Genomic DNA, 23,006 nt, shown 5'->3' on the forward strand with positions numbered 1-23,006 from the left:
CACCCATTACACACATACGGCGCCGCTCCACTCCCATTACACACATACGGCGCCGCTCCACACCCATTACACACATACGGCGCCGCTCCACACCCATTACACACATACGGCGCGCTCCACTCCCATTACACACATACGGCGGCGCTCCACACCCATTACACACATACGGCGACGCTCCACTCCCATTACACACATACGGCGACGCTCCACTCCCATTACACACATACGGCGCCCCTTCACTCCCATTACACACATACGGCGCGCTCCACTCCCATTACACACATACGGCGGCGCGCCACTCCCATTACACACATACGGCGGCGCTTCACGCTAATTACAAGTGCACATTACACAAGTGGCTCTGTGCACATTACACGTGCGCGCGCTTACAGCTCCACTCATTACAGGTGCACGGTTCCCCTCCTCGGTCCCTGCAGCAGCCCCTGACCATGTGACTGATCACATGACGGTGACGTCACGCAGGTCCTGTGAGCACAGGCGGTGCCGGCTCTGAGGTGCAGGTCAGTGCGTGATGTATTCTCCGAGGCTCCGGTCTCCTCGGTTTTCTCCTCTCTGGCATTTGCTGGATGTTCTGCGGTGTCTCCTCGCGGTGCGGAGCTGATGGCGGCGGCTCCGTACTCGGTGTCCGCCATTATCTCCTGACGCTGATTCCCTGTGTGGTCTTTGTACAGGATGGCGCCTGTAGGGCCTCAGCCATCAGTATTATCAGCAGCCAATCAGAGCTCAGCTCTAATGTTACCACAGCAACTAATCAGTGCAGCAGTTTTTTACCCCAGCAACCAGAGCTCAGCTGTCTTATCCAGAGAAACCAATCAGAGCTCAGCTTTCATTTTACCTCAGCTGTGTCAGACATGGCCGAGGAGTCGTCTCCTTCCGGTCGTCCTGTCTGTGTGTATGTCTCTGTTGTCGCTCTCTCGTGTGTGTGGTTTTTTTTTTGTTTTTTTTTGTCGGTAAGGGTACTTTCACACTTGCGTTGGGTTGAATCCGCTGGGTCCGTTGCGTCGTTTTGACGCATCCGTTATTTTTGTGGTGTCAACGGATGCAACGGGTCCGTTATTTCACAGGAATCCGTTAGCTGATTCCTGTGAAATAACGGACCGTTGCATCCGTTTGGTGTCCGTTAGGCGTCCGTCTAACGGAATCCGTCGGCTCTGTTTTATTTCTTTTTTTATTTTTTTTCATTCTGGGCATGCTCAGAATAAATTAGCGGAATCCAGCAGCGGATTCCGTTGTTAAGCACTTAGCAACGGAATCCGCTACCATAGGGAACCATTATAAATTTTAACGGAACCAACGGAATCCGTTGGTTGGCGTCATTTTGACACAAGCATTTAACGTTACATTCTGCGTTGCTTCCGCTTGGCGGAAGCAACGGAGCATCGGCCAACGGAAGCAACGCAGGTACTTTTGGCACAATCCGTCATCAATGCAAGTCTATGGGAAACAACGGAATCCGTTAACGGATTCCGCTGTTTCCCAAGACAGCGGATTGCGCCAAAAAAAAAACAACGCAAGTGTGAAAGTACCCTAAGGCTGCTTTCACACATCAGTTTTTTAGCATCAGGCACAATCCGGCGGTCCGTTTTTCCCCCATAGTCTTGTATTAGCGCCGGATTGTGCCACATGGTGTTGCGTTTCATCCGGTGTGCCCGGATCCGGCAAAAGTCTGTGTGGCCGCTGGATAGGACGCACCATGTACAGCCTCTTTCATATATCACTTTTTGCCATCATGCAGAATCCAGCGTTTTTTGAAACACATAGATCCGGCGCTGGATTCGTTTTTCCCTCATAGTGTTGTTTGTGAGCCGGATTGTGCCGCATGGTCTTGCGTTTTGATCAGACATGCGCCGGATCCGTCGAAATTTGTGTGGCTGCCGGAAGGAACGCAGCATACACCGTTTTTTGTGTCCTGCAAAAAAAAAAACGGATTGGGGCGGATCTGGCGCTGTCTGTTTTCTTACTATGGTAGCCTATGGGCGCCGGATCCGTCGCCATCTGTAAATAAAACTGAATCAGGCGACGGATTCGTTTTTTGTTTCTGGGCATGCCCAGAACATATGTAAGTTCACTTCTGGGGAAAAAAAACCTCTCGCCAGAAGGGGAAAAATGAGACTGATCCGTTTTTTTGCCTGATCCGTCAGTTTCCAGTTTTGTCACCGGATTCGTCGCAGCAGGCACAATCCGGTTTGTGCCTGGAAAAAAAATGTGAAAGAGTAAAGTTTGTTGTTGAAAAACAAAAAAAAAAAGGACGCCGACGGATCTGGTGCCGTCCGGCGTGTTGTATAATGGAAGCCTATAGGCGCCGGATCCGTTGTAATACGGCAAAAAACGCAATACAGCGACGGATTGCGTTTTTTTTAAACTGAGCATGCTCAGTATCACAATGGATCTGTTGAAAAACGGATGGAAAAAAACTAATGCGACGGATCCGTTTTTTCAACGGATTGTGCCTGATGCCAAAAATCTGATGTGTGAAACCAGCCTAAGGCTATGTGCGCACGTTGCGTAATTACATGCAGTTACGCTGCACTTTGTAGCGCAGCGTAACTGCATGTGTCCTGCGTCCCCTGCATAATCTATGAAGATTATGCAGGAGCCGTGCGCACGTGGCGTCTTAGAGCGCAGCGCTTCGGCTGCTGCCCGAAGCGCGCGTTCTAAGAAGTGACATGTCACTTCTTCCGTGCGCTCTGCCTGCAGCCCCTGCTCTGTCTATGGGAGGAGCTGCAGCAGAGCGCATGGAATCGTCTTTTTTTTTTTTTTTTCACTACGGACATTTTCTGCAGCGATTTGAAGCGCACGTGTGCTCTTCAGATCGCTGCAGAAATTTCTGCAGTGACTGAACGCAACGTGCGCACATAGCCTTAGGGAGCGCTAACACAAACCGTATGACTCATAACACTCTCGCTTCAGAATCATCCAGACAGGAGCGGATCTGCTGCATGTATTTCTGTACAGCTGAGACGCTCTTGTCAGGAGAGTGTGCGGCCGCATCAGGTGTTGCGATGCGAGAGTCGTGCAAGTCATATGGCTCATGTAAACGCACCCTAATAATTAGTGATGAGCGCAGTACCAGGCTCAGGACTCATAACCAGCAGTTGTATGCTCGTTGCTCCCCTTCTTCTGAGAGCCGTAGCTTTTTTATTTTTCCATCAGTCATGCCATATAAGAGCTTGTTTTTTGCAGGACGAGTTGTACTTTTGAATGAAACCATTAGATTTACCATATAGTGTAGTGGAAACCGGCAAAAATATTACAAGTGTGGTTAAATCGCAAAAAAGTGCGATTGCTTTGTTTGGTTTTTTTATTTGCCGTGTTCACTATATGGTAATCCTGACCTGTCCGTATGATGCCTCAGGTCGGTACGAGTTCATTGACCTGTCCGTATGATGCCTCAGGTCGGTACGAGTTTATTGACCTGTCCGTATGATGCCTCAGGTCGGTACGAGTTTATTGACCTGTCCGTATGATGCCTCAGGTCGGTACGAGTTCATTGACCTGTCCGTATGATGCCTCAGGTCGGGACGAGTTCATTAACCTGTCCGTGTGATGCCTCAGGTCGGGACGAGTTCATTGACCTGTCTGTATGATGGCTCAGATAGGTACGAGTTCATTGACCTGTCCGTATGATCCTCAGTTCAGTACGAGTTCATTGGCCAGTCCGTATGATGCCTCAGGTCAGTACGAGCTTATTGACCTGTCCGTATGATGCCTCAGATAGGTACGAGTTCATTGACCTGTCCATATGATGTCTCAGATAGGTACGAGTTCATATACAACAAACTTAGTTTTATTTTATTGGTAAAAACAAAATGTAAAAAAGTAGCGCTTTTGGCGCCATTTTCCTAGACCCGTAGCGTTCTCATTTTTTTGGGATCTGGAGCTCAGTGTTGGCTTATTTTGTGTCTCTTGAGCTTATGTTTTTAAAGGGAACCTGTCATCAGGAATTTGGCTTTCAACCTAAACGTTTCCCCCTCTGCAGCTCGTGGGCTGCATTCTAGGAAGGTTTTTGTACTTTTTGTGCCCCTTTTTAAACCAAAATAAACACTTTATAAACTTGTACCTTTCTGTTTGAAAATCTTGTTAATTTTCCATGGGGGCGGGCCGTGTGGCGTCCGTTGCTGTATCTTACGCCGTCCCCCATGCTCCAAATCATGCCTCATAACGCCGCCCACTGCGCCGAGGTCCCGTGCACGCCGGGACACCTAGTGACGTGGTCGCAGGCACGAGAGTATGGGCGGCGCTGTGAATGCATCGCAAGTGCGCGCCCATACTCTCGTGTGCGCGCTCTCCCCCACTGCCTCCAGCGTTCTGCGCCGGCCCGACGTCACCTCCTTCCCATCGTACCCTGCAGCAGGAAATAGATGGGAGGAGCGGAGCACAGGAGAAGCAGAGGATCTGAGCGACGTACAGAGGGGAGAGCGCGCACACGAGAGTATGGGCGCGCACTTGCGATGCAATCACAGCGCCGCCCATACTCTCGTGCATGCGACCACGTCACTAGGTGTCCCGGCGTGCACGGGACCTCGGCGCAGTGGGCGGCGTTATGAGGCATGATTTGGAGCATGGGGGGCGGCGTAAGCTACAGCAACGGACGCCACACGGCCCGCCCCCATGGAAAATTAACAAGATTTTCAAACAGAAAGGTACAAGTTTATAAAGTGTTTATTTTGGTTTAAAAAGGGGCACAAAAAGTACAAAAACCTTCCTAGAATGCAGCCCAGGAGCTGCAGAGGGGGAAACGTTTAGGTTGAAAGCCAAATTCCTGATGACAGGTTCCCTTTAATGACTCAATTCTTGTGTAGTTGAGATGTTTTGATCACCTGTTTTTATTTTATTTTTTTGTAAAAGTTTTATTTTCAATGGGGCAAAAGGGGGGTTTAAAACTTTTTTTTTTTTTTTATTGATTTTACTAGTCCCTACGAGAAGCCTATACTGTCCGCGCTTCTGCTGATCTCCTGTGGATGGCGAACCTCAGCTGACATTCACAGGAAGTGAGTCATTATTATTATTATTTAATATTATAGCGCCATTTATTCCATGACAGTTTACATATGAAAAGGGTGTACATAATAGGGACAATTACAATAATCATAAAGAATACAAGGCACAAACTGGTACAGGAGGAGCGAGGACCCTGCCCATGATGGCTCACAGTCTACAAGACATGAACGTTGAATGACAGCGGGTTTTAGCTAGTTAACAGGCTCGGATGGACTTTTGATCAGCCGATATGTGTGGGGAATAATGCAGCCTTGCTGTACAACCCCTGCATTAAAGGTACAGACATGGCCTTGGACGTACAGGTATGTCCAAGGTTGTGAAGGGGTTGAAATGGCACACCCCCATGACAGCGTGTGTTAAATCCTGCTATCGGTATGTGACAGCAGGATTTCACAGGTTAATTGTGGGCGGACCGCTGCTCCTCCCACAACTGTTAGCAGCAGGTCCTGGCTCTAATACACAACCATTAACTGCCGGGTATGGAGTAAGGGCGGCTTTGCACGTTGCGACATTGCACGTGCGATGTCGATGGGGTCAAATCGAAAGTGACGCTCATCCGGCGTCGCAGTCGATATCGCAACGTGTAAAACCTTTTTGATACGATGAACGAGCGCAAAAGCGTCGTTATCGTATCATCGCTGCAGCCTCCGACATTTCCATAATGCCGCTGCAGCGACAGGTGCGATGTTGTTCCTCGCTCCTGCGGCAGCACACATCGCTGTGTATGAAGCCGCAGGAGCGAGGAATATCACCTTACCTGCCGCCGGCTGCAATGAGAAGGACGGAGGTGGGCGGGATGTTTACATCCTGCTCATCTCCGCCCCTCCACTTCAATTGCCCGCCTGCCGTGTGACGCCGCACGACCCGCCCCCTTAGGAAGGAGGCGGGTCGCCGGCCAGAGGGACGTCGCACGTCAGGTATGTGCGTGTGAAACTGCCGTAGCGAATAATCGCTACGGCAGCTTTCACTAGATATTGCACGTGCGACGGGGGCGGGACTATCGCTGCAGCATCGGTAACACATTGTTACCGATGTCGCAGCGTGCAAAGCCCGCCTAAGGCTGCTTTCACACATCCGGTTTGAGCCGTGCGGCTCAATCCGGCTGTGAAGCCTATGCAACGGATGTGGTGAAAACACCGCATCCTTTGCATAAGTTTTTTACATGCGGCCGGTCCGGTTTTTGCCGCTTGCGGCATGCTACTGCGCATGCGCAGTGGCAAAAACCGGATGCGGTTTTTGCCGCATCCGGCATCCATTAGGGATGAATTGGAAAAAGCGCCGCATTGGCCAGATGCGTTTTTTTTTGCTGGAGCAAAAAACGTGCCAGGGAACGTTCCGGCCGCCGCATCGGCTAAATCTGCCGCATGCGGCAAAAAACGGACGGAACGCGAGCCCATGCGGCACTAATTAAAGTCTATGAAGGAAAAACGCAACCGGCAGCAAAAAAAAACGGTTCCGTTTTTCCTGCAAAGTGCCGGATTGTGCCACATTGCAGAAACCGGAGGTGTGAAAGCAGCCTAAGCTCATTGCTCCACACACCCGCTTCTGACTTGTGCCATACATGTAGAGCGGAAGTTGTGACGTGGTTATAACATAGAACTCTAACCTTCACCTCTCCAAACAAGTGATTTCACCCCACTCATAATCTCACTATCCAGTAATTCTAAATGAATAGAGCTTTTCATTCTCTTCTCTGTCCAAGAGTGCCTACCCCAACCACCAAACTCAACATTGATGATCTGGTCAATTATTTCAAAGAAAGAATTTCCTCTCAGTCTCCTAATACCACGCATTCTCTTTCCCCCCCTGCATTTCATCCAGCTAATTTTCTGGTTTTGAACCGGAGACAGAAGTTACCCAGCTCCTCGCATCTTCACGCCCCACTCCTTGCACCAGTGACCCTATTCCCTCACATCTCCTTCAATCCCTTTCCCCGTCTGTCACCACTCGCTTAACTAAAATATTTAACCTTCTCTCTCTCTGGTGTCTTTGCCTTCTCTTTAAAACAGCAGCCAGCATACACCCATTACTTAAAAAAAAAAAAAAATCCATTGACCTAAACTGTGCTGCTAACTACAGACCGGTCTCAAATCTCCCCTTCATCTCTAAACTTCTAATACGCTATCTCAGGTAATTTGCTTTTTGACCCTTATACAATCCGGTTTTCACTCCTTAGACTCTACTGAAACTACTCTTACTAAAGTCTATAAGGGTATGTGCCCACGATCAGTGTTTGCAGAGTTTTGGATTCAGCGTGTTAATGCTGCCTACAAAACGTTGCGTTGTACAGTGCAAGCACAGTGGAGGAGATTTCTAGAAATCCTATGCCCACTGTGCTTGTTTTTCCCGTAGCAATAACTGACCTGCAATGCGGCTTCCTGAGCTGCAGCATGTCAATTGTTTGCTGCGGAGTCGCAAGCATCCTCGCAGGGAGAACAGAAGACACAGACCGCAACTGGGCACGGGCAGCTGCGGTGTCCTGCGGACGAAACTTGCGGCCCACAGGTCAGGACCCGCCGTGTCCAAGACGCAGTAGGTCCTGATCCTGGGCATATTCCTTAATGGTCAGTGATGCCTTCTGATTCTTCTTGACCTCGCTGCAGCATCTAATGTCGTGGCTCACTAGCTCCTCCTCACTATGCTCCACTGTCACGCTTGCTGGGTGTAGCAAGAGTGGCGAGGTGTGTTGAGAACTAAGTGCATCTGATGCACAACAAAAATACACAAGAGAAGGGGGGCACCGGGGACTCAAAAACAACACTAGGCCCTGGAACTAGTGAGAGGGGTAGGTGGGCACCTCCCCACCTCATGTGCAGCTGTCCCTCCTTTCCTCACCTGTCCATATAGAGTCTCCGCAACTGTCACCGAACAGGAACCTGAGACCCTTGAAAGACCCTATAGTAGCCCCGACTAGTGAGGGGCAGGTGGGGTTCACTAGACCTCACCACTGCACTAACAACACACCAGGGAAGTAAAGACAAACTGGGAAAAAAAAAACAACCAAAAGGATATAGCCTGAGCACAGGAGCTTGAACTGCAGAACCTTCCTCAAAAGCGGCTAGAGACCAAAAAACTTGTATCTTCAGCACGGATTGCTGGGATAAACCACTATTTAAAGCTGAAGGGTGTGACTACTTAGTAAGTGCAGCTGATCACTCAGCAAGGAACTGCTTTGGAAAAGCTGCAATAGAAAAACCGACACATCAATGCCCTTCAATGGCAATGGGTTGCCAAATGTAAAATAGGCCACTTCAGCACCAGTGATGAGGAACGTCCTAGACGCCCGAGAGTGGTTGTTGTTCTGGAGATCGTCGATGCTGTGCACAACCTCATACTGGAGAATCAATGAATTTTAGCTAAAGCAATAGCAGACATCATGGGGATTTCCCGTGAACGTGTTTGTGTCATTATCCATGAACATTTGGACATGAGGAAACGATCTGCAAAGTGGGTCCCCAAATGTCTGACAACATATCAGAGAAGCAGCGAGTGAACGTCCCTCTCTATTTGTCAGCGTTTCCAGACTGATTAGAGCTTCCTGAATGGACTGGTTAGTATGGATGAGACCTGAATTTATTTGTATGACCATGAAAACAAGGCGCTGTCAAGAGTGGAGGCAAAGTGGTTCTCCTCGTCCAAAGAAGTTCAGGGTACAAAAATCAGCCACTAAGGTGATGGCGTCTGTATTCTGGAAAAAGTAGGGAGTGCTGCTAGTGGACTACCTTCAAAAGGGTTCTACCATCAATGCAAGGTATTACATTGAACATTTGGACCAAGTGAAGGCAGCTCTGAAGGCCAAAAGGCGTGGCAAGCTGTCCAAAGGAATCTTGTTCCTGCAAGACAATGCCTCCATGGTAAACTGTCAGTGCTGGGCTTCCAGCTGGTTGACGACCCACCTTATTCACCAGATCTAGCTCCCTCCAACTATCATCTGTTTCTAAACCTAAAGAAACACCTCAAGTGTACCAAATTTCACCCCATTTCTGATGCCATGGCTGCTACGGATGCCTTGTTTGAGGCACAACCGAAATCCTTCTTTTTGCTAGGTTTACAGAACTGGGAATACCGATGTAAGAAGTGTGTTGTCATCAGTGGAGAGGATGTGGAATAAATGTAAAGTTTCATTATCCTATCTCGTTTCTCTCTGGGTAAAGCCAAAGACTTATCAGCAGCTCCTCGCAGTACCAACTCTCTGCTGATGAAGAAAATAGATAAATAGATCTGGCATCCGTTCTTCATAAAATTATTCCTTTATTAAAACATTAAATTCTAACAAGAAAATGAACGTATACTTTGAGCCTTTAGCCCCGCTTACGCATTTTGGACCTCAGTCATTACTCATAGACATAAAAACCATACAAAGACACACACTTTACCTATGGCCCCAGAAGTTTAGTATTCAATCAGAAAGATAATTGATTGGATACAAAACAGCTGTTATTAATTAGTATTGAAGGAGAAAAAAAGAACCTCCCCATAGACACATAGGGCCCAGCTTCTAAATACGTACATTATTTTACAAAAAACAAACAGCAAAAAAACACAGGTCTGACATTTTCACATGCGTTGAAAAATTTAAAAATGGTTAATACATTTTATTTGTATTATATCACTTCTGCAAAAAAAAAAAATCAATACAAAAACGGACCCTATTCAGGGACTATGTTAGAGCTATGGAAATAAAAATTATTATTATATGCAAAGCATCCTGAACTGTGAGGAAAGAGTGAAGAAAACACTGGCAGATTATGGCTGTATTCACACTTCTGCTTAAGGCTGCTTTCACACTTCCTTTTTTTGCAGAGCGGCACAATCCGGCGCTTTGCAGAGAAAACGCAACCTTTTTTTTCGGCCGCCGGTTGCGTTTTTTTTCGCATAGACTTGCATTATCGCCGTATTGTGCCGCCTTGCGTTGCGTCCGGTTTTTGCCGGATGCGGCATATTTAGCCCATGTGGCGGCCGGATGGAACGTTGCCTGACACGTTTTATTGTGCGGCGAAAAAAACGCATCACGCCGGATCCGGCGCAATGCGGCGCAATTTACAATACAAGGCTATGGACGCCGGATGCGGCGTCCTGCGGCAAAAACCGCATTCGGCGACCGGATGCGGTTTTTTGCACTGCGCATGCTCAGTATCAAACCACATCCGTCAAAAAACAGAAGGGCCGCATGGAAAAACTTGTGCAACGCATCCTTTTTTTTTTGCCGCATCCGTTGCATAGGTTTTTGAGCCAGATTGAGCCGCACTGCAAAAACCTGATGTGTTAAAGCCGCCTAATTAATATGCCTGGAAAAGCTCCCGATCTATAAAGGAAAGTATCTGCCCCCTCCACCTTCCGCCACTTTTTTACCTTCTCATTCTACTTCCATAGGCCTTAATGTGGTGGTTTTCTCCAAGATGTCAAAGAGTTATACCAAACACAATCTGTCTATATAAATATATATTGTGTTAGCGGCTTAACCACTGAAAGCTCAACCTAAAATCAAGCTGGAAACCTCAAGGAATTGGTAAAATAAATTTTTTTTAAGCAGCTTTATTGGTAAAACACATCCACATGCAACGCAGAAAACCGTTCGAGTGGCCGCTACACCACTGAGCACCAATATACAGAGAAACGGCAATGAAAATCGGAGATTGAAATGGCAGCTAGACCATAAATGTAGAAAAGATGATATTATGACAGGGGCCAGACAGAATGAGGTCTTTTCTGTAAAGTAAATTATCCCAAAATCCAACTAAGGCTACACTACGTTCAGTTCATCAAAGTAGCTCCTCCGTTGTCCTCTTCTTTATCATCCCCAACATGGGTTTCGCCTGTGCTTCATCAGGGGTGTTAATGGGATGCTGAAGGAAGGACCACATATGCTGCCAGAGGAAGGCGAGCACGCTGCTTCAATAAATGTCCTCATAATTACCACCATGTAAGGCTAAGGCTATGTGCCCACGTTGCGTAAATACATGCAGTTACGCTGCGCTTTGTAGCGCAGCGTAACTGCATGCGTTCTGCGTTCCCTGCACAGTCTATGGAGATTGTGCAGGGGCCGTGCGCACGTGGCGTTTTAGAGCGCAGCACTTCGGCTACTGCCGAAGCGCTGCGTAAAAAGAAGTGACATGTCACTTCTTCCATGCGCTTTGCCGGCAGTCCCTGCTCTGTCTATGGGAGGAGCTGCAGGCAGAGCGCATGGAATCGGCTTCACTACGGACATTTCTGCAGCGATTTAAAGCGCACATGTGCTCTTCAGATCGCTGCAGAAATTTCTGCAGTGAACTGTACGCAACGTGCGCACATAGCCTATGTGCGCACGTTGCCTTTTTTGTGACCACAATGATGCAGGATTTTTGGCAGCTAAATACGCACCCGCGTCAAATATGCATGCGTTTTTACTGCGTTTTGGTGCGTTTTTGGCAGTGTTTAGCTACGTTTTTGATTTCTGCGTTCTGCTGAATTTTTTCCAATGCATTGCATGGGTGGAAAACACACAAAAGAATTGACATGACCATTTTTTATTTTTATTTTTTTTTTTCCCAGCTCAAAAACGCAGCTAAAAAAAAAAAAAGTTGTGTGCGGACAGCAAAAAAGAAAACTCATAAACTTTGCTGGGGAAGCAAAGTCATGCAGTTTTGAGCCCAAAAACACACTCGAAAAACGCGCACATAGTCTTAGCCTACTTTTTTTTTATTTTTATTTTTAAAAAAAAGTCCTTTTTATAATTCTACATTTATCAAATTTGAGAATAGCCTTCATGTCCATCGTACCTGTCCCTAACCATAGGAAGAGACCTGTCAATCACGCGGAGCCTGGCAGGTATGTAAATCTGTAATTGTTCATCCTTGGTCTCTGATTTGTGTTACTTGTAGTTCCCTTTAAGTTATGTTCCACTCTATATACATAAGAGATACAGCATCTACAGATTTATATTTCCTGAAATGTTTCCAATATTTTATCCAGTAATTCTGATTTTTACTATGAATTTGTTTTGTCATTTTCTCTTCTTTTCATTTAGGTTCCAACATTCCATATAAGAGATTTTTCCTTATTCCCCCATGAAGGATGAATAAGAACAGAGACAAGATGGCAGAGAGGATGTTACATCTCACCCTGGAGATAATCTTCCATCTTACTGGAGAGGTGAGAGGTTCTGATGTCATCACATTACATCATTATCTATGGGAATAACAGAGGATATGACCGGGGAGGTGAGAGGCTCTGATGTCATCACATTACATCATTATCTATGGGAATAACAGAGGATATGACCGGGGAGGTGAGAGGTTCTGATGTCATCACATTACATCATTATCTATGGGAATAACAGAGGATATGACCGGGGAGGTGAGAGGCTCTGATGTCATCACATTACAGCATTATCTATGGGAATAACAGTGGATATGTCCGGGGAGGTGAGAGGCTCTGATGTCATCACATTACATCATTATCTATGGGAATAACAGTGGATATGACCGGGGAGGTGAGAGGCTCTGATGTCATCACATTACATCATTATCTATGGGAATAACAGAGGATATGACTGGAGAGGTGAGAGGTTCTGATGTCATCACATTACATCATTATCTATGGGAATAACAGAGGATATGACCGGGGAGGTGAGAGGCTCTGATGTCATCACATTACATCATTATCTATGGGAATAACAGAGGATATGACCGGGGAGGTGAGAGGCTCTGATGTCATCACAATACATCATTATCTATGGGGATAACAGAGGATATGACCGGGGAGGTGAGAGGTTCTGATGTCATCACATTACATCATTATCTATGGGAATAACAGAGGATATGACCGGGGAGGTGAGAGGTTCTGATGTCATCACAATACATCATTATCTATGGGGATAACAGAGGATATGACCGGGGAGGTGAGAGGCTGTGATGTCCTCACATTACATCATTATCTATGGGGATAACAGAGGATATGACCGGGGAGGTGAGAGGTTCTGATGTCCTCACATTACATCATTATCTATGGGAATAACAGAGGATATGACCGGGGAGGTGAGAGGTTCTGATGTCATCACATTACATCATTATCTATGGGAATAACAGAGGATATGACCGCGGAGGTGAGAGGCTCTGATGTCATCACATTACAGCATTATCTATGGGAATAACAGTGGATATGACCGGGGAGGTGAGAGGCTCTGATGTCATCACATTACATCATTATCTATGGGAATAACAGAGGATATGACCGGGGAGGTGAGAGGCTCTGATGTCATCACATTACATCATTATCTATGGGAATAACAGAGGATATGACCGGGGAGGTGAGAGGCTCTGATGTCATCACATTACATCATTATCTATGGGAATAACAGTGGATATGACCGGGGAGGTGAGAGGCTCTGATGTCATCACATTACATCATTATCTATGGGAATAACAGAGGATATGACCGGGGAGGTGAGAGGTTCTGACGTCATCACATTACATCATTATCTATGGGAATAACAGAGGATATGACCGGGGAGGTGAGAGGCTCTGATGTCATCACATTACATCATTATCTATGAGAATAACAGAGGATATGACCGGGGAGGTGAGAGGCTCTGATGTCATCACATTACATCATTATCTATGGGAATAACAGAGGATGTGACCGGGGAGGTGAGAGGCTCTGATGTCATCACATTACATCATTCTCTATGGGGATAACAGAGGATATGACCGGGGAGGTGAGAGGTTCTGATGTCATCACATTACATCATTATCTATGGGGATAACAGAGGATATGACCGGGGAGGTGAGAGGTTCTGATGTCATCACATTACATCATTATCTATGGGGATAACAGAGGATATGACCGGGGAGGTGAGAGGCTCTGATGTCATCACATTACATCATTATCTATGGGAACAGCAGAGGATATGACCGGGGAGGTGATGGACTCTGGAAATGTCTGTAGTGATATTATTAATGTCTCCATGCTCAGGATTACACAGTAGTGAAGACCTCTAGTGATCGCTGTCAGGCCCCTGTGTCTGAAGGACGGGGAGGAACCCTGAGCCCAATCCCGGGGCCTCCACCTCACCCCCGGATACATGAGGACATCAATGACCAGAAGATCCTAGAACTCACCAACAAGATGCTTGAGCTGCTGACTGGAGAGGTGACGCTGCTGGGAATGCTGGGACATTATACAGGACGGCACTGGAGGATTCTGGGTGATGACGGTATCATTGTGTTGTCAGGTTCCTATAAGGTGTCAGGACGTCACCATCTATTTCTCCATGGAGGAGTGGGAGTATCTAGAAGGACACAAGGAGCGGTACAAGGAGGTGATGATGGAGGAGCCCCAGCCCCGCACATCACCAGGTAATAGACAGGACTGAATACACCCGGCCTATAATTATCTGTATGTAATAATGATGTCCGTCCTGTCTGTGTCTCCTGCAGGTCTCTCCAGTACGAGGACGACCCCAGAGAGATGTCCCGCTCCTCCTCCTCCTCCACAGGATCCTCAGGTAGATGGAGATCTCCCCTATGAGGTGTAGACGGCTGTGACCTCCTTGTGTTCAGTCTTGTTTTCTCCTCCAGTATTAGATGTTTTATACTTGTGTAATGAGAGCGGTGGAGACGGCAGGATCACAGCTGACCACAGACCTCACATGTCCGGATCTTATCTCCATTATTCCCGGGGACTTTTACAATATTTTGTTTTGCAGCTTTTGGATCCGGATAAAGATCTGAACAATATTAATTCTCCAGAGAGGAATGTGAGGGGCGATCAGCGGAGTAACGAGGAGATTCCTACAGATCACCGCCCCGGTGAGTACAGACCACCCAATAACACACACAAGTCACACATTCTTCTCATTCCCTGACTGAGAAGAAATATGATATTGCCATAGCTGATTATTACAGGTTGTATATTTATAATACGGTTGATAATATACAGCTTGACATGAATTTTATGCTTGTGGCCGCTGCCAATTTCTTTATCATCCCCTGTCATTTCTGATCAGTGAAAGTATTTTTCAAATTTTGTGATTAAGAATCCAATTAATAGAATACAGAACATGAAGATCTAAATCTAAATAACAGGAGAGAATGGAGATTACTGCTCTGGGTGTCAGTAATTTTGCTCATCAGGAGGAAGTACCTGAGAGGTAGATTCACGTTGGAATTCATAGAAGAGCCGTCTCGGTCAGACTTTGTGTGTTTGGGCAGTGCATTGTGTTGACTGGTTTTGCAGTCAGGTGTTCGAGCTTACCAGTGATCATGTCCTCCGGTATTGCTCAGATACGTCAGTAATTGTCAAAACCTGTCAATTTCCCCATCATTGGCCAACAAGCCATCGTCTATTATTGCTGCCTGATTCTCTCTTGATGATTGATGTTCAGGAAAATAAGTATCCGACTTCTTGGATTTCAACACATTTGATCCTTTGTCACCACTAGAGATATTCTTTTCCCATAAAAAGTAAACATACCCACTTGTCCGAGGCAAGTATCCATATTTATGGGGCACCGGGAGAAAATAATGTCCAAGAAAGAGTTCAGACCCGCAACACACATCCGTGTAATTTGTACGTGTGCGGTACGTATTTGCACGTACCGGAGACACGTACACACGGAGACACCTGTTATTCAATGGAAGATGGTACACACACGTAAAATCACACGGAACGTGTGTCCGTGTGGTAAATACGTGTGTGCGCTTTTCTCCACGGACGACATGTCCGTTTTTTGGCCGGCAGCACGCAGGCACGGACCCGCTTTAGTCTATCGTCCGTGCCTGCACGAACTGCGCACGGAGTATGTCCGTGTTCAGCACGTATCGTCAGTGTCCGTATTTCATCACAAAATTGGAAACACTTGTTTCCAATCTATCAGGTCAATTGAAGGCAAACAACAACACCAGGATCTCATGATGAATGATTGAAATCGTTAATTGGGTAAGAATACGGATCTGAAAAAACGGACAGCACACGTACGTATTTTATGTCAATACGAACATTCCACACGTACACACGGCTCGCATACGCCATCACACGGATGCCATACGTACCGGAGAAACGCCCCAAAAATACAGAACACGGACCCGAAAAATGGACCGTGTCATACGGACGTTTTTTTTTGCGGAAGTGTGTTTTAGGCCTCAGACAACATTTGTGTAACTCTTTTAGACCCGGATATATTTTGTTTTGGTACTTTAGTTTCTTCCTAGAGAGTAACTTTTGGGGTTTTGTTGTCAATGGTTTAATTTTTTTTGCAGGCCGAAGTGTAGTTTTGAATAACACAATTCATTTTATAAAATAATGTATTGAAAAACAGGAATACAAATTTCAAGTAGGGTAAAATAGCCTCATAGTTTTGTAATTTTTTTTGAGGTTTGGGGTAGATAGAACATTTTGATTGCTTTGTTTAATGTATTTTTTTATGTAGGTGTCAACCAAAAAAAGGCAATTTTGGCTTTTCTATATCTTTTTACTTTTTGGTCTATACAGTACTGTTTGAAAATAATTTTTTATTCTGATATACTGGACATTTACGAACACTATAATGCAAAATATGTCAATGCTGTTCACATTGTTACTTGTTTTTGAATGGGAATGCGGGTTATGTAGGCCTCAATAGGGCTTGAACATGCAACTGCTGGTGGCTTATATGATTTTTTTATATATATATATATATATATATATATATATATATATATATATATATATATATATATATATATATATATATATATATATATATATATATATATATATATATATATATATATATATATATATATATATATATATATATCCTCTTGCCCACCCAGCTTGGCTAACACAAGGAAGAACAGTGCTGATCATGAAGGACCCTTGTAAAGGAACAATTCCATCCAACTATCGTCCAATAACCTGCCTTATAACGACATGGAAACTCCTGTCAGGCATCATAGCCACCAAGCTACAGAACCACATGAATCGGTACATGAATCCAGCTCAGAAAGGCATTGGGAACAACACCAGAGGCTCTAAGCACCAGCTGCTAGTGGATAGACCAGTCGCTCAAGACTCGAGATCCAGACAGACCAATCTCAGCACAGCCTGGATTGACTATAGGCAAGCCTATGACTCAATGCCACACACATGGATCTGTGAATGCTTGGCTCTTTACAATGTCAATAGGAAATTAAGAACTTTCCTCAGCAACTCAATGGGGCTATGGAGGACAACACTGGAAGTCAACTCAAGGCAACTAGCACAAGTGTCCATCAAATGTGGCATATACCAAGGTGATGCACTATCCCCATTGCTATTCTGCATAGGCTTAAATCCCCTCAGTCAGATAATAACAGAGTCTGGCTATGGATACAAGTTCAAGAGTGGAAGCATCATCAGCCACCTACTCTACATGGATGACATCAAGCTGTTTGCGAAAAATGAACGAGACATCAGTTCACTGATCCACCTGACCAGGATATACAGCGAAGACATTGGGATGTCCTTCGGACTGGAGAAGTGTGGCCGGCTGGTCATAAAGAGAGGCAAGGTAGTAAAGACTGATGGAGTAGAACTACCGGCTGGGCACATAGCAGATGTACAAACCTGCTACAAGTACCTTGGCATCCCACAGGGATACGGTAACCACGATGAGGAGGCAAGGAAAGCAGCAACATCCAAATACCATCAAAGGGTAAGACAGGTCCTAAAGAGCCATCTCAATGGGAAGAATAAGATCCGCGCCATCAATACATACGCTCTGCCAGTTATCAGATACCCTGCTGGCATAGTGTGCTGGCCAAAAGAAGAACTGGAAGCTGCAGATGTGAAGACCCGGAAGCTCCTCACAATGCATGGTGGTCTCCACCCCAAGTCAAACACCCAAAGATTGTATACCAACAGAAAGGAGGGTGGTCGAGGCTTGATAGGCGTCCAAGCCACCATCATGGATGAAACAAGAAGTATCCAGGAATACATCAGAAAAATGGCACCAAAAGATGAAATGCTGAAGGAGAGCCTAAGACAGCAACAACAACAGTCCGAAAAGGAAGAACAAGAACATGAAGTGCCATGGCAAGACAAGCCGCTGCATGGGATGTACCATAGACAGATAATGGAGGTGGCCGACATGAAGAAATCCTACCAATGGCTGGAGAAAGCTGGACTCCAGGACAGCACAGAGGCACTAATCATAGCAGCACAAGAGCAGGCGCTAAGTACCAGATCCATAAAAGCAGGGATCTACCACACAAGACAAGACCCAGGGTGTAGACTATGTAAAGAAACCACGGAAACAATCCAACATATAGTGGCAGGATGCAAAATGCAAGCAGGAACAGCGTACACCGAACGCCACAACCAAATAGCGGGAATTATATACAGGAATATCTGTACAGTGTATGGGCTAAGTCCCCCTACGTCCAGGTGGGAGACCCCAGAAAAAGTGGTGGAGAATGAAAGGGCTAAAATCCTGTGGGACTTCAAGATCCAGACGGATAAGCAAGTGGTAGCTAACCAACCAGATATCGTGATAGTAGACAAGGGTCAGAAGACAGCAGTGATAATAGATGTGGCAGTGCCTAATGACAGTAACATCAGAAAGAAGGAATATGAGAAGCTGGAGAAATACCAGGGCCTTAAAGAACAACTGGAGAAGATGTGGAAGGTGAAGTTAACAGTGATTCCAGTGGTGATAGGAGCACTTGGAGCAGTGACCCCTAAGTTGGAAATATAGCTGCAACAGATTCCAGGAGCAACATCTGAGCTCTGTGTCCAGAAAAGTGCAGTGCTGGGAACAACTAAGATCCTGCGCAGAACCCTCAAACTCCCAGGCCTCTGGTAGAGGACCCGAGAATGAGGAAGGACAAATAACCACCCACAGGGTTGCAGTATAGGCTTTGGCTGAGCCTCACAGGAGAAGTAAGGGTATGTGCACACAATACCATTTCCTGTGACGGCAGACTTTTGAATCATCAAATCGCGCGCTGTAAGGATTCTCCGCTGCTGGCTTCAAGACTGAGCATTCATGTGACCTTAAGTATGCAATATGCAAAATCCCCATCACATTCCGACTAGACGTGCGCGTTCTCGCTGAATTCACTTGTATTGAGTGAGACCTTGCATGTCTAGTCTGATTGTGACCAGAAGTATCCATATCACACATGAACGCTCGGTCTCCGCACTGACACTGAATTCACAAGTCTGTTGGTAAATAGTGTGACTGCAGACTTTCGTGAAAAACTTGGAAAACCCCTTTAAGATTTACTTTAGTTAAATAATGGGATATTAAGTGAATGGGAGAAAGCTGCAATGTCCATCACAACTGCTACTAAATGTAAGAGGTGTTGGTGTATGCAGCATTGTAACCAGTAAGAATATTTCATCAATATTAAAAAGGTTTTCCAGTTTATTAATAATTCTTGTAATATCTAAATGTTAGTTCTATTATTAAAATGTTTAAAAATCAATTTATTTTTATTTTGTTCTGGTAGATGGCTATACAAGAAGTTTGGAAGCACAACGGTCTTCAGATTTTAAAGCAGATAATCATGATATACATCAAAAATATGAAGCGCACGCCATTACCCCAGATATACCCTCAGCCCTTCACATTCAAGATCTGTCATTTAATTCCGGTAAACTGGTCTTAGGTCCTGATTCATCACAGAACATTGACCAAAATAGACAGAAAAAGGCTGTTAAACAGCAAAGAGCTCCGACAGGGGTGAAGCCATATTCATGTTCAGAATGTGGGAAATGTTTCAAATGGAAATCACGGCTTAGCGAACATCTAAAAACTCACATTGGGTTGAAGCCATTTTCATGTTCAGAATGCGGACGATGTTTTACCTGGAAATCAAAGCTTCTTGCACATCAACGCAATCACACTGGGGAGAAGCCATATTCATGTTCAGAATGTGGGAAATGGTTTAGTTGGAAATCACAGCTTGTTGCACATCTGAAATCTCATACAGGGGAGAAGCCATTTTCATGTTCAGAATGTGGGAAATGTTTTACACAGAAATCAGATCTTGTTAGACATCATATAATTCACACAGGGGAGAAGCAATTCTCATGTTCAGAATGTGGAAAGTGTTTTACTAGGAAATCAAATCTTTTTACACATCTAAAAACTCACAAAGGGGATACACCATTTTCATGTTCAGAATGTGGAAAATGTTTCTGTTGGAAATCACAGCTTGTAACACATCTGAAAACTCACAAAGGGGAGAAGCCATTTTCATGTTCAGATTGTGGAAAATGTTTTTATTCAAAATCACAGCTTGTTACACATCTAAAAACCCAAAAAGGGGAGAAACCATTTTCTTGTTTAGAATGTGGAAAATGTTTTATTTGGGAATCACAGCTTATTAGACATCAAAGAATTCACACAGGGGAGAAGCCATACTCATGTACTGTGTGTGGAAAGTGTTTTAGCCAAAAGTCAATTCTAATTGAACATCAGAGAACTCACACAGGAGAAACCTTTTCATGTCCAGAATGTGGAAAATGTTTTATCCACAAATCAAATCTTTTTAAACATCAAAAAACTCACACAGGAGAGAAGCCATATTCATGTTCAGAATGTGGAAAACGCTTTGTTCACAAATTTTCTTTTGTTAGACATCTGAAAATTCACACAGGGGAGAAGCCACTTTAACAATCTCTACGTGAAAAGTGTTTTATGCAAAACTCAGTTCTAATTGGACATGAAATAAGTAACATAGGAGAAACATTTTAATCTCTGTAATGTAGGGAATGTTGTGCCCAAAACTCAAATAGTTTTAAACAAAGAACTCGCACAGGGAAGAAGCTTTTTTTTTGGTTTTTTTTGTTTGTTTTTTTTGTTTCATTCAGAAGCCGTACCAGAAAAAAATGCAACAGTTGCTTTCAAGGTAAAGCCCCCTTGTCCTACAAAAGAAATTATGGGACAATAAATGTGTAAAAATGAATTGGATGTATCCAAGGACTAACTGTATAAAAGATCTGGCCACCACAGAAAGAAGGTGCACTGTGACAGGACAATATCTGATTCCTAAAATCCGTGTGTATCTGGCAACTGTGATAAGGAAACTCAACTCATTTTAAAAAGTCTAGGTGGGAGGCAATATTCATGCACAGAGTTCATCCACAGCTCCTGGAGGCAGAATTGATGCCCAGTGTTGTCCCCCAGCTTATGGAGGCAGCATTGATGCCCAGTGTTGGGCCCCAGTTCTTAGAGGCAGCATTGATGCTCAGTGTTGGCCCCAAGCGCTCTCGAAGGCAGTATTGGCACTCAGTGTTGGTCCCCATCTCTTGAAGGCAGCATTGATGCCCAGTGTTGGCTACCCAGCTCTTGGATGTAGCATTGATGCTCATTGTTGGCCCTCATCGCTCGAAGGCAGCATTGATGCCCAGTGTTGGCCACCCAACTCTTGTAGTGCTGCAGTGCTTGTACCATGTGGACAGTGGAGCAGCCAGTTTGTGATTTGAGCAGGGTGATCAGTCTACATGGCCAAAATTGTGAGGCTGATACAAAGATAGACACCGGCAGCAGCTGCAGAAGCAAAATGCCGAATCTGAGGACAATGAGTAAAGTGTGGTTTTTTGTTTGTTTTTTTTAAATAATTTCCATTTGGGGACCAATAGTTTCTAAAACGGAACAATCCCTTTAAAGGTAACTTGTCATTTACTCGCTTGCGGGGTGGTCCAGTCCGATGTGTGGCACTTCCTCTATGCTTGCGATCGCCTTCCTACTTCGTGTGGATGACGTGCCTTTTGTCATCCATCATGTCCTTTGTTGCGCTCCTGAGCACTCGCACTTCTCTCTGCCATGCTGAGAGCAGAGCAAACTACTGTAGTGCGCAGGCACGGGGAAAGGTCAAAGAACGCCCACGCATGTGCACTACAATATTTTGTTCTGCCCTCAGCATGGAAGAGATAAGTATGCAGGAGCGCAATGGAGGGCACTGTTTGGATAATGTAGGACGCGTCATTCACACAAAGCAAGAAGGAGGATGGCAATTGCAAGGATAGAGGAGGCATCGGACCCGAGACCAGCGACGCCCATCAGACCGGAACGTATCGGCCACAGTCGGTGATCAGGATCCCGTTAAGTGATTGTTCGGTTGTCTTTTATATGATTTGTATGTTTACATCCTTTGTATAATTTTGTTATCTGTTATATTGCTTTATATCTTGTACAATACTCTCTTAATTAAACTATTTTTTTATACCAAAATTTTGTAGTTTTTTTTCTCCAGAAAAATGGAACATAGCCTTTCTCCCCTCTGTTTTATTTGATTCAGTGATTTACCATGGTACCATAAAGCTTTTCTATAAACAAGAAAAAGAAACTCAACAGACTCAAGATGAAAGCAGATCTCAATGTAGCCGAAGGTAAGCACAATTTAGACAATAATTTAATCCATCGTCCTTTGTTGGGAATGTCTCTTAGTATAAGCCAAGCACAGTAGAAATGAATGTTCTATGAACGGGACTCACATTCTGTCCTACTAAACCCCTTGACACTGCTCAGGTTTGTACTGATATTGAGGAATTCTTCCGCAGATTATGGCTCCGTGAATTATTTTATGACTATGGAGATACTGTACCAGAAGTTCAAAAAATAAAAAGGGGAAAAACTGGACCCCACAACCTGGGCACAACCAAACTCTGGATCGCTACATAGACTGTTTCCGTAAAAAAGTAAAATCTTGACATTTTGGACAGACATCATAAAGTTCCACACAATATCAGTATGGTGGAAAAAAAAGCCATACAATCCTTAAAATCTAACACAAATGTCATTAAACCAGCAGATAAAAGAAGAGCTGTAGTAATTGTGACTATGTCGGATTACACCCAGGAAGAAACACAGACCATTATGGATACAAAAAATACTACAGTCCTCTTCAGGAAGATCCCACCAAAAAATACAGAGGATCTAACACATATCGTCAATAGGTTCGACTCTTGGTCATCTTCTCTAGTAGACCTAATACCAAACAATCCCCAAACAGGTACCTTCTACATGTTTCCCAAAC

General features: G+C 45.0%; 1 protein-coding gene across 1 annotated transcript; it reads left to right on the forward strand.

Moving 5' to 3' along the window:
• The first annotated feature begins 440 nt into the window (after positions 1-440).
• Positions 441-22,162, forward strand: LOC142257297 (uncharacterized). The gene is made up of 8 exons (XM_075329454.1): positions 441-521; positions 4,935-5,012; positions 12,029-12,153; positions 13,975-14,151; positions 14,234-14,357; positions 14,439-14,506; positions 14,708-14,810; positions 19,473-22,162. The coding sequence occupies exons 3-8, from the start codon at positions 12,076-12,078 to the stop codon at positions 20,639-20,641; spliced, it is 1,719 nt and encodes a 572-aa protein (XP_075185569.1). The 5' UTR covers positions 441-521; positions 4,935-5,012; positions 12,029-12,075; the 3' UTR covers positions 20,642-22,162.
• Positions 22,163-23,006: the final 844 nt, after the last annotated feature.

This window comes from Anomaloglossus baeobatrachus, chromosome 1 (assembly GCF_048569485.1).
Source record: "Anomaloglossus baeobatrachus isolate aAnoBae1 chromosome 1, aAnoBae1.hap1, whole genome shotgun sequence".
Classification (NCBI taxonomy): Eukaryota; Metazoa; Chordata; class Amphibia; order Anura; family Aromobatidae; genus Anomaloglossus; species Anomaloglossus baeobatrachus.

What these genes read in the sequence shown, in the direction of transcription:
- LOC142257297 (XM_075329454.1), top strand. Translation starts at nt 12,076, where the DNA reads ATGAATAAGAACAGAGACAAGATGGCAGAGAGGATGTTACATCTCACC. An exon ending in TTGAGCTGCTGACTGGAGAG is followed by an intron (nt 14,152 to 14,233) that starts GTGACGCTGCTG and finishes TTGTGTTGTCAG; the next exon opens with GTTCCTATAAGGTGTCAGGA. An exon ending in TCCTACAGATCACCGCCCCG is followed by an intron (nt 14,811 to 19,472) that starts GTGAGTACAGAC and finishes TTGTTCTGGTAG; the next exon opens with ATGGCTATACAAGAAGTTTG.